This window comes from Miniopterus natalensis, chromosome 10 (assembly GCF_054644295.1).
Source record: "Miniopterus natalensis isolate mMinNat1 chromosome 10, mMinNat1.hap1, whole genome shotgun sequence".
NCBI classification, from domain to species: Eukaryota; Metazoa; Chordata; class Mammalia; order Chiroptera; family Miniopteridae; genus Miniopterus; species Miniopterus natalensis.
The window spans coordinates 53,475,057-53,487,643 of NC_142090.1; the positions used below are offsets into that span (position 1 = coordinate 53,475,057).

A 12,587-nucleotide genomic window follows, 5' to 3' on the forward strand; every position below is an offset into this window, starting at 1 on the left:
ATGATTGACTATCAGCTCCTATGCTCTTAAATCTTGAAGATTTTATAAATCGATTAAATCTCTAAGACAGTCTTGAACACGTTGTATTCTATTAAAATATGGATGTGAGTTCAGAAATTTGTAACCATACTGGTGAGTTTGAGTTGAAGGACACTAGGCTTTCTGATCAATAAACATTGGAGAATGACATACCTTAAGCACTTTAAAAAAATGATTTGGTGCTGGAGTCAGAGGTTATAAACCCTCCTTTGCTTAAAATGTAGTTCTTTTGCCTAATGCTGCTCTTCTGCATCTTTGTGCAAAAATGCCCTGAAACACTTTGAACACCCTAAGCATCTTTCATGCACCCTCTCCCCAGTATAAACCATTAATAACACTTAATCTCAGAGATTTTAACTTGAACTAATTCTGTCCACCTTCTTTTAAAGTGCTATCTAAATACTAGAGCAATCTAAATCAATAAAAATGTGTTTCTGTAACTGAAATTATCACACTGAGGCAAACACAAAGTTGACCCTTTTTACAAATTTAACAAATAATATTAGGGCAATTTAATACTCTTGTGTTTTCAATATAATGTCTGTTGTGTTTCAATACATTGTTCATATTTTTAATATGATATGCCATTTATAACAACAGCTGTACCTAGCAGTTTTAAATAGTCTTGTGCTGAGATATGCCTTCAGATCACCACGGACCCATTTGCACCAGGAAATACTGGAGATATGATCACAGCGACTGACACTTCAGAGCAATTGTACAATCTATTCTCTCTGTGCTTCCTCAGTCTTCACTTAGTTATTTCTAGGAATAGATTTTAGAATCTTTGGAAACTTGATAAGGATGGTCTATATGGGTGTGTATAAGTAAATAATAAAAAAATATTCAAATATAGGATGGCCTATTTAGAAGCTTGAAATTAGGATCATGATGTGAAAGAAACAAGCAAAACCTGGAATAAAATCTCAAGGGCCTCATTAGAAGGGCATTCCATATACTATATTAAAATAGATTGTTATACTGAGAAGAAGAACTTAAATGGGGATATTTTAATACATTAAATGAACTAATGAAAGATGGTGAATTCCATCCACTGAATTAAACCAGAGGACTGTTGCATTTTCCTTTTCAGCCTATGACTCTTCTTTTGCAATGTGCTACAACTATGTGTCATGTAACCATTTCACTGATATGTCCCCCAAAAGTTCTGACCACTAAAATATAAAAGAAAAAAAAAAAGTCTTCTACTTCATCTTCTAATAATCTCAAAATACCCTATGTATAGTAGAAGAAACACAACCATACAAATTCAAACATCTCACACAAAGGAGAGGAGAGGAAAAAGCACACAAAAAGCTTGCACGGCAGGTACTGAACACAGTGGTTTTCAGAGCAATCAACTTTGTAGAAGATTTCAAGGCAAAATATAATTTTTTCCCTTAAAAAAGAACTCTGGTGTTTAGAGATGACTGTTTTTGATTTGCCATTGAAGAGTCAAAATGGAGAACATGTTTTTGTAACTACTTCAAAATCTTGTAAAAATTAAAAATGCAGTACTTGGGTAACATACAATGTTAAATAATTCAGTTTCTAAGGTTTAACAGATTAAAATGAGGTGAATCTAGGCATTTTAGGCAGTCTTTCTCAGGTAGGATCAGAGTTCATTAAATTAAAAATAAAAAGCTACAGCCAGCCCTATAAACCCTCGCCTAGGAATTTCTGACAGGAAAACAGATGGTGGTGGAGCAAAAGCACATCTGTAACTCGTGGGCTCTAAATCTCTCATTTAGGTTGTAAGTGACATGCTGAAAGTAAGCAAAAAACCACAACCTGGCGGAGATCAATAAATACGGAAAGTGTCATCAGCCTAAAAACACAAATCCTCAAAGGCAGTAATTGTCCAAATAGGACCATATATCAAAATAGACAATACAAGTGGAATCGAGGCAAAGGGCTATTAATTAGCCCCCCGGGCAAGTTATGTGAAAGGGCCATCCAAACTGAATTCCTGGCATGGACAAAGGAAACACTGCAGAACAAAGAGAGCACTGGCATAACCTACAGCTGGAATCCGGTGTGGGCTAGCGAAGTAAGCTGCCGGACAATGCTTCCAAAAAGGAATAGAATCCAAAAATCATGCCAAACAGCCTGGAGGCGGAAAGTTGTAAGCAGGCCTCACTGAACTGACTGGAATTTCCACACATTAACTTGCAGGGTGGGTCTTCAAGGGACACACACTCACACACACTCAGCAGTGAACATCACAGAGAAATAATAGTGTCTGAAAGGCCTAACTTGCAAAGCAAATAGCGAAAATTTTTTTCAGAGGTTTTCATTTCATGCTGCTTCACCTGTTGGCTCAGTCAGCATTCATTAACCTCACCAAGAAGATCTGTGTAACTTGCCACCCGTGAAAGTGGCCCAGGGTGTAAGGTGCACCATTCAGTGCTTGAAAATATCGCCTGTTCTATAGAATCAATGAATCAGAGCCCGGGAAGGACTTTAGAAATCATTCTTGGCTAAGTCCCTTATTTTATTTTATTATTTTATTTATTTATTTATTTTTAAATATATCTTTATTGATTTCAGAGAGAGGAAAGGAGAGGGAGAGAGAGATAGAAACATCAATAATGAGAGAGTCATTGATCGGCAGCCTCCTGCACGCCCCCGACTGGCGATTGAACCTGCAACCCGGGCATGTGCCCTGCCCGGGAATCGAACCCCGATCACCTGGATCCTAGGTGGAGGCTCAGCTGCTGAGCCACGCCCGGCCAGGCTAAGTCCCTTATTTTAAATATAAAACAACTGTGAAGGTAGTTTGACTGGGAAGTATTGACACAACTAATGGATAATTCATAAGTAAATGTATTCTGCCATGTGCAATGACAAGCATATTGAATTGGAAGAGATTCTTGGATGAAGGTACTTTTTCTCCTGACATTGTCACTGATCAACATACCCCTATGAAATTATCTTCTAAGTCAGTTTCTTTACTATTTAGTATCTCTCCCTGTCCACACCTTTTGTCCAAAATTTGCATTGTTCAAATTATTGATACAATTTCACCAGATACGTCTCCAAATTCTTTTGACTACGTCCAGACATAAGATCCAAATATTGCTAAAAATGAGGGCAAAACAATAACAGTAGCTTCAATCTTTAAAACTATTAAAATATTAGCTCTTTCCAATAACCTTTGGTAGCTAACCTTTCTCCAACCTTCAATACACATACATGACCACTCTTCTGCTCCTAAGCACAGTTAGTTGATCTGGCTCCAAAAGTGTGCATGTAGGACATATGTGCGTGTGTGTATGACTTTTGTTTAACTCACTGTGGTATGACTATGTACTTACATTATTTACAAGTCAGCCTCTTAGATTGATTGCTTGAAAACAAAAATCTATCTAAGTCACCCTTGTTTCCCGGCACTCCCTCAGTATCTGCACAAATCCGTATGATCTCGTTTAAGCCTTTCATTTGATTGGCAAAAGAGTCACAGAAGAGAGGAGTGTCCTCATTTTCTAGGTTAAGAAACTGAGCTAGGAGGAAGTAGAGCAGAGGTGTAAATCTAGATCTGATCTTAAGTCGAATGTTCTTTTCATTTGGGCAAAAGTTATCATCCTTACTACCTGACTTCCTTTTGGTGTTGACTTTATTGACAACTGCTTTTTTCTTGAGGATTTTTCTTTGACATCGGACAATATTCGTGCCCAGCTCTCCGACTAGATATCAAACTCTTTCTTCTCAATTGTCTTTGTAGACATTTTTCTCTGTTCTTTCTTAAATGTCACTTTCTCTTAGGTTCTGTCCTTTCTCTTTGATCTTGCACTACAAATTTTCTTGGGCAATTTCAGACACTTTAATAACTTCAAGAACCACAACTATACTGGTTATTTCCAAATTCATCAGTCCAGACACTACTGAGACTCTGGTTCTTATTTTTCAACTGGATATTATGACAGCATATCTCAGAGCCACAATAAGTTCAATATGTCCAAATATAAAATCTATGCCCTTAAAATTTTTGGTGTCTCTTGTCCCAAATATCAAAATGTATCTCTTTGCACATTTTCTTAACCTCTGCCTTATCTTCTGGAAACCACAATTACTAAGAATATAGGAGTCTTTGTCTACAGGGCAAGTATCAAAGTCTCTGGGATAGGAGTTAGGGAGAAATAAAATGCATTGAAGACTTAATAGGACAAGAGCTTGTTGCAGACTTGCATATATATGGTAGAGTCAATATCTGCAATATCAGTCAGTCCAACCTATAAATGAGAAAGATAAGGCTTCTGAAGACTGTTGAAATTTTATGTATGTTTTAAAGGGAAAACAGTCACTATAGTGATAATTTTCCACTTACTCATTATAGTCCAGTCACAGTGAACCTCTTTTAATTCCTTAAATGCTTTGAAAAACCAATCTCTGAGATTTCACATGTGCTTTTCCTTCCACCTGGAATATTCTTTTTTTTTTAAGTTTCTTTTTATTGTTGAGGTTATTATAGATGTCCCCCATTTCCCTCCCCTTTGCCCTACTTTGCCCAGCTCCCACCCTACCCCAGGCCTTCATCACACTATTGTCTGTGTCCCTGGGCTATGTATATATGCGCGTAAGTTCTTTGGTTAACTTCTTCCTACCCCCCACCTTCCTTCTGAGATCTGTCAATCTGTTGCATGCTTCCATGTCTCTGGACCTATTTGTTCATCAGTTTATTTTGTTCATTAGATGCCACATATAAATGAGATCCTGTGATATTTGTCTTTCTCTGACTGGTTTATTTCGCTTAACATAATAATCTCCAGGTCGATCCATGCTGTCTCAAGGGATGACATCCTTCTTTTTTACAGCTGCATAGCCCACCTAGAATATTCTTTTTCATCCCTGCCATCTTTGCCATACAATTTCCTAATAACTTTCAGCATTTGGTTCTAGTTACTTTCTCAGAGATACGTTCTACTCATTCTTCCTACTTGCACCCTTTGATGTTTTCATTATAGTGTTTATCACACTTTCCAATTATATATTAATCTGTTTCCTTATTTAATGCATATAGCATCTACTAGGTTGAAAGCTCAGTGAGTACAAGTATGCCTTTTTCTTCAAGAAAACTTCTATAAAACTACTGTTTAGCATAGTGTCATACACAGGGTCAGTTATCTATAAATGTGTTATGTAAATGAATGCTTTGGTAGTCTACATTCCTATTGTAGCCTCTAGCCACATGAAACTATTAAAATTAAAATTAAACAACATTAAAATCCATTTCCTTGGTCATGCTAGTCATATATCAACATGAACAGCCACATGGATATTGTGTTGGAGAGTAAAGACAGAGATACTGTGTTGGGGAGTAAAGACAAAGAACATTCCCCTCACCACAGAAAATTCTACTGGACAGCATTAGTCTACAACAAACAATTAATAAAAGAGTGGTGATAAATTAAGGACCTTTTAAAAATCTACTCATAGATTCTATCTTAGAAATATCTTTTGGACTTACTCATATATCTTCATTCCTACTATCTTTAGGAAACCACCTAACATGTCTCCTAGGCACAAATATTTCTCAACCCAGATGCATTCCTCAAATTATTGCTAAATATATATTACCTATCAAGTCACATATCTGCTTAACAAATTTATAACTTCTCATTGCCTACAGCATAGAGTTTAAACACCTTAACATAGAAACAAGACTTCTTATCTTCCAATTTAGCACCCCAATCTCAAAATGACATGATTCCCATTTACACCTCTGAGTTCCACTTGTAAGATTTCACGGTTCTGGAAACAAAATATACTCTGTAACAACGCTGCCTAAAATACCTGTCGCCTCCCCACTAGGACCCAATTTTTTAGCTTTACTGAATACTCAGAGTTCTCAGATCTGAGCTCTATCACATTATATTGGGATTATCTTTTTATATTTCTATTACGTTCACTGTACTATGAGGTTCTAAAACAAAAAGATAATAGCTTACTTATTTCTCAGTGCCTAGTGTACTGCACTTTGCATAGAACTTATATTTTATTGTTGAAATAATGAAATAATAAAATAGTGAATAAATGGGTTATGAAATTTAATAAGATTCCCTTTATTCTGTAAATGATTCTTTAGTCATTCTTGTGTAATTTCAACCTACTCCCAAAACACCTTCCTCATCACTCACTATATACTGCTCAGTCTGAAAGGAAGATGTTTGACAAGTCAATCAAACAACTTTTACTTAGTTTAGGAGCTGAAGAGGTGGGGAGCTTTTAATTGTCAATAGTTTTTCATTGGGCTGAAATTATTGGTTAAAAATTAAAACAACAATTATAGCAAAAGCAACAAAACCTGAATATTTCCAAATAAATAGGTTCTATGGAAAAATTCTGGTGAAAAAATATTATGAAGGACTTGCATGTTAGTGCAAAGATTTGTAAACTCAGTATAGTATGCAGTTAACTCTTAGTTCTCTCTAACATGATATCATCCCTTCCTTCTTAGATTTTTGCTTATATCTATCAAACACAGTTTTGTTTCATAGCAGAGATGAATTTTGTTATTATTTGTTGAAAATAGAAAAACAATCTTATAATAATCCAACGGGGGTTAAAAAATGAAACAACAGAGAGAAAGATATTCCAAATAATGTCAAAATAACATTTTTTATGTGAAAAAAAAATTTAACAGTAATGATGATGTTGTTGAGTAGCTGTTTGTTAATTACATTTTTTGTTTTTTTTCAGGACAAGACTTTAAAAAAAAAATTTAATCTCGTCAGTGATGTCTCCATTTAGAAATGCTTACTTTTTGCCACATGTTAATCCTAAATTATTAAATAAAGTTAAAGACATGGGCAGGGCATGTTGCAATTGGGAAATTACAAAGAAAGCATTTAGAACAAAATACTATATGTCAACGTTTGACCAATAAATCATATGTGAAGTGGTAAATTCGAAAGATAGTGTTCACTTAAAACAGTGATTGAGTAGAGATATACTAATGTGAGAACCTCTATTGTATCTTTTAAAAAAGAAAACTCATCCATCACATGTCCTTATTTGATCTCACAATTTGTTAGCTTTTTATCCAAAAGCAATAGCATGACAAAATCTTGCTGTGTGGCCTCAGAGGTTTTGTGGTGGGAAGACTCAAGCATTAGAATTCTCTCTGCCTTTTCAGTCTGTAGGAGTTTGTTCATATTTAAATAAAATATCCCATGGCTGACACTTAAAGTCCAGATTATATTTTTAATAAAAGAATTTCATAAATGGGGCAACTAAATTTCTTTTTAATATATTTCTCCACCTCTAAGATTAATTTTCAGTATATTGATAGGATAAAAATATTCAACATTATAAATGAATTTCTATCAATTAATTGAATTAAACCTATCAAAAAACAAGTATTGCACTGGTTCACAAAACACACAGTTGTAAACCAGTTCATCAGAAAGTGACTCTTGAAATACACTTAATTGATTGTAAATCTCACGACATATTTAACATAGCTCACTTATACAAATGATGTCAGGCCATAGTAAGGCCTTTCAGGGCCTGGATCCTGCTATTGTAAGGCATGCTTCAGTACACCAACACATTAGCAACGGCCATTCATCTCCAGGCAAGAGGCTTCGAGAGAATTTAATGTGAATTCTTAGACTCTGAAAGAATGAGAATGCTTTTTAGAGAATCTGTCCCCTGGGGGTGAAGGGATCAGTGAGAGACAGCATTACCGGCTAAGTCACTAGGTAAAGAATCATCTGTGCTCACAGGTTGGCTGCACTCAAAAGTCATGTTTTCATTAGCACCTTTGAGTGCAATGATGGTTTGTGTTACTGTCCCTGGAAGTATTCAAAAGCCTGAGGGCACAGATTGAGACGAAAAAGGAGATAGGCTCAGATGGAAGAAAAAGTTTGTACAAGACCTCAGAAGCTTCCCACTGAGAATATTTATTAGCTTAACATCTCTTCCTCTTAATAACTGAGTTTATACTGAAGGTGTCTGTCTATTTAAGAAAAGTTATTTTGTGTGTCGTCTGATACACCAAGGGGTTCTGGGTTCTACTCCTGGCCAGGGCACATACCTAGGCTAGGGGTTCAATCCCGGGTCAGGATTCATATGGGAGGCAACCAATGGATGTTTTTCTCTCACATTGATGTTTCCCTCTCTCTCTCTCCCCCCTCCCTCCTCTCTCTAAATATCAATGAAAGTGTGTCCTCAAGTGAGAATTGAAAAGAAGAAAAAAAAAAGAAAAAGTTATTTTAGTAAAGATAAATCCAACCAAAAAAAATAACATACTAAAGTTATAAATAGATCCAGTAGCATTATTATTCTACAAAGCTTGTATTCACTCAAATGAGAGTTTTGATGGCACAAAATGTGTCTCATAGAGTTTCTGTATTTTCCTGTAACTTACACAAAATAGCAATATTAAAAAACTAATTGTTTCCTTCTTTAAAATAATTGTTGTGTTTTGGTTTATTATGGCTTTTTTCCTCTTTATCTCATTTTTTCTCAAACCCTAAACTAGATTAATGTTCTAAACATATTTACTATAGTAATACTATAACCATATTTTCAACTTATTTGATCCAGGTAAAGAAATATTTTAGATGTGCCATGAGATCTGTGTTTTGCTAAAAATAGAAGATATGATTCTTTTAGTGTTTAAGTTACTCTTGGGATTACATTAAGTTGCTTTCAATTTCAAAATACGATTATTAAATGTATAAGAACATTTTAACGTCCATGAATTAAGACAATGCAGTGATTTTAATGGAATATCAATAACTAGCAAAGGGATACAGCCCATCAGTGTAAGATAGTATGAATGTATCCTACAACTTATAAATAACGGACATTAACTTTTACTTCCACAGTACATGGGCAATTGTTCATACATACACATATATACCTAAGTAAAATAAATATATCTTGCCTTACAAACTCTTCCAACCCGAGAAAGGATCGTCTTATCGGAAGTACTGCCTTCTTGAGATGATTCACGAAAGAAGAAATATATTTTATCATCATCTGGATTATAGGTGTCTGGTATGGGGAAAGTTCCAATAAATTTGGCTCCTGTTTGAAAGAAAAGAAGCTATAAATTAAAATAGTGAAACAGTTTAGCCACAATGCTACTGGCATCTTTTGCATGTAATCAGCAGAACTAAAAAAAAATGAAACATGAGTGTAATGTGGGAAATGAGACATATACAAAAAATAAATATGTCACATGTAGAAACATGTATTTGCATGAAGAGGTCCTGAGCAAGTTCTCTAGGAACTCTGAAGAGCAAGTGAGAACATGACTGGCTGATATTCACAATTTATGCAACTCAACTAAATTACTTAGCCCTTTCAAACCTAAAGATTTTATGACTTATAGTCTTTTTCAATTATGGAGTCACTGCTTTTTAGCCACAATATCTATTATAGGAAGCTTAGGAAAATCTATAAGCATATCCTAAGTTTTGTCATATTATGGAATTATTTGCTGTATTTTGTGTATTTGCCAAAGGGGGAAAAATGGGGAAAAAAAACCCACAAATACTTAGTGTGGGGGTCAACTCCAGTATAGGCTTTGGAGACATTGTCTCCAGGTTTATATCACGTCTCTGCCACTTATTGGAAAGGTTACCATAGGCAAATTCTTTATTTACTCCAGGCCTCAATTTTCTCAACCCTAATAAGAGGCTAATGATATCATCTACTTCCTTAGATAACTGGTATCACAAATTAATATGTGTAAAGCACTTAATATCTGACAGAGACAGACACATAAAAGTTCAGTAATGTTTATTATTAAGATGATTGTGATGATAATCATTATTATTATGACCACAAAAAAGAAAATAATAAAAAACTGTGCACATCCGAACAATTGTTAGAATAATATGTAGTTGCTAATAATAAAATAGTTCTAAATGTGCAGTCATGGAAAGATGTCCATAATACAGAGTACGTGAAAATAATATTGGCAATACTTTAAACCCTTTGTATTGTATCAATGACAAGTCAATCTGAGTTACTAATTCCTTGTTTATGAAAAAATGTTCAAAGTCACTAATCATCAGAGAGATACAAATTAAAACCACAATGAGGTACCATGTCACACCTGTCAGAATGGCTCCATCAACAAGTCAACAAACAACATGTGCTGGCGAGGGTGTGGAGAAAGGGGAACCCTGGTGCACTGCTGGTGGGAATGCAGACTGGTGCAGCCACTATGGAAAACAGTGTGGAGTTTCCTCAAAAAATGAAATATGGAAATGCCATTTGACCCAGTGATCCCACTTCTAGGAATATATCCTAAGAAACCCGAAACACCAATCAGAAAGAACATAAAACTGAAACTCTACAGAAATTATAAGAATATTATTGGCTTGTTTTAAGTATGTGAGCTTATATGAAGATTAATGCAAGTGGAATTTATCATAGCACTTAAATATGATTTAAATAGATGTTATACATGTAGCATGATGACCTCTGCAACATTGGTATCCTATCAGAAATATTTTTAATGATTGAGCTGAATTTATAAATTTAAAAATAACATAGTGGTACAAAATTTGCATAATCTCTTTCCAGAGAGAAAACAGTCATCTGAATCATTAAAAAGAATTCCAGTGTGAGGTAGAGAGTTGCTTATAAAGTTTTTCTCGGTCACTCGGGTAATAAAAGTGGTTAAGTGGGCCAATTGTTTGCCGTTCACTTGTTTTTAGAGTTCAACAAGAGAAACAGAATTGTACAATAGAACAGGGTGTACACGGTCTAAAAGGAGAACAAATAAATAAAGTAATTCATATTCTCCATTGCAGAGATATGCAGAACAACCACTTTGGTTATGCGAAGCATTATCCAAATGTTGCCTGGTATTATCATTTAAAAGGGTCAAAAGTTAGAGTCTGACACCAGTCTACATTTCAGAAATTTCATTATGACTTAAATGGGGAATAACAAAGTAGATACTTTCCCAAGTTGTATTTATTGTAACAGTCAACTAATACAAGATGGAGCAAAAATAGGCTTTTAATTGTTTGTATGAAAAATAATACAATAATTAATAAATAATAATACAAGAATAAACTTTGTGTTTCATGTACTGGCGATTGTAAACTTATTTTTGCTGTATATAACAGAGGTGATGTTGTGCTTATTCTGTGACTTTTGATTTTATTGGACTCTTTTATTTTTTTTTATTTTTAAAATATGTTTTATTGATTTGAGAGAGAAAGGGAGAGGGGGAGAGAGAGAAGCATCGATCAGCTGCCTCCTGCACGCCTCCTATTGAGGATGGAGCTTGAATCCCAAGGATGTGCCCTGACCAGGAATCGAACCAGTGACCTCTCCGTGCTTGGGACCACGCTCAACCAACTCAGCCACACCGGCCAGGGCTGAACTCTCTTTTTAATGTTGGTTTGTTTTCCAGTACTATAAGAAAATTGTTTGGGAGTACTGTAAGAAAATTGAATGGTGGAACTGTTTAAGCCAAATGTTTACTATATGAAGAAATCTAATTATGAAAAAAAAAAAAAAAGTATCAAACAGTACTAGATTCTGTGATTTAAACAATACACATATTTATTAGCTAAAAATAAATACATGTTTCAAGAATAGAAAGTTTCTTTCTTGCAGATTCAATTGAGGTCTTAGAACGCTGATGTTAGTATTTCATGATGGAAACTCTTTTCTAACTTGCTGCCTAATTTGGGTAAAAAGAGGTATCGTGTAATCAGTGTATGACATGCATTGTTGCTGAATTAAATAATTTAAAATCATAGCAATAGACACCTGGGCTCTATTACAGCACATTTCCCCCCTTTGGCGTTTGAAGCACATGTCCTAATAGGGATGGAGTTTGTACTCATGCGTTTTCACAAATGAACTTTTAGCATGACACCAAGAGTCACTGCCAAATGAAAATGGCATAAATCCATGTGGCCTGCAGGACACATCACTTTTATTTCTCCCTGTGAACCTCTTCTCACCCAGATGAGCTCACCTACACCATGGCAATACACAGTGACTTTCTTACTTTCCTTTACTTTTTCTTGTACTATCTTTTCCCTACTACTTTTTAAAAAATGTTATTATTATGTGTGGAAGGAGAATTTAGAGATAACAGAGCACTCCAAAAGAAACCAAGTAAAAACTGCCTCCATATGTTAAAAATGAAAAATGAGAACAAAAGTTCTCCTTTACTTCAGGTAAGGAAACAAAAATATATGCATCTGAGGGGTCATCATTTGTTTTCATTTTCCATACTTTAGTTTTATCCTAAAATTTTCACCAAAACTCCACTGTGTTTGAATAACCACTCTGACTTGTACTTATATTCCTATTTCCCGATATGTTCTAAGATTAAGTTGAGAGGGGAAAAAAGTGTGGAATCATCTAAGTCTTCATCTAGAACTCCCCATACTATTTCTATTTCACCTTTGTAATTTTTCATTCCCCTGTTAGGTATTTAATAGATGGGTTAGTTTCTCAAAGAAAGGATCAGGATTCTTACTAAGTCTTTTGGAACTGGATTAGACACAGTCTAAAGAAGTTCTGACAAGGATCCTTGGACTAGTAAGTGTAGAGGTTAA

General features: G+C 34.9%; 1 protein-coding gene across 1 annotated transcript in view; it reads right to left on the reverse strand.

Moving 5' to 3' along the window:
* The window catches only part of SEMA3D (semaphorin 3D), a 120,295-nt gene that overhangs the window by 49,951 nt on the left and 57,757 nt on the right, over window positions 1-12,587 (reverse strand). Inside the window, exon 7 of the mRNA XM_016219562.2 lies at window positions 8,933-9,075. Coding sequence (XP_016075048.2) covers window positions 8,933-9,075 — 143 coding nt within the window. The remainder of the gene's footprint in view (window positions 1-8,932; window positions 9,076-12,587) is intronic.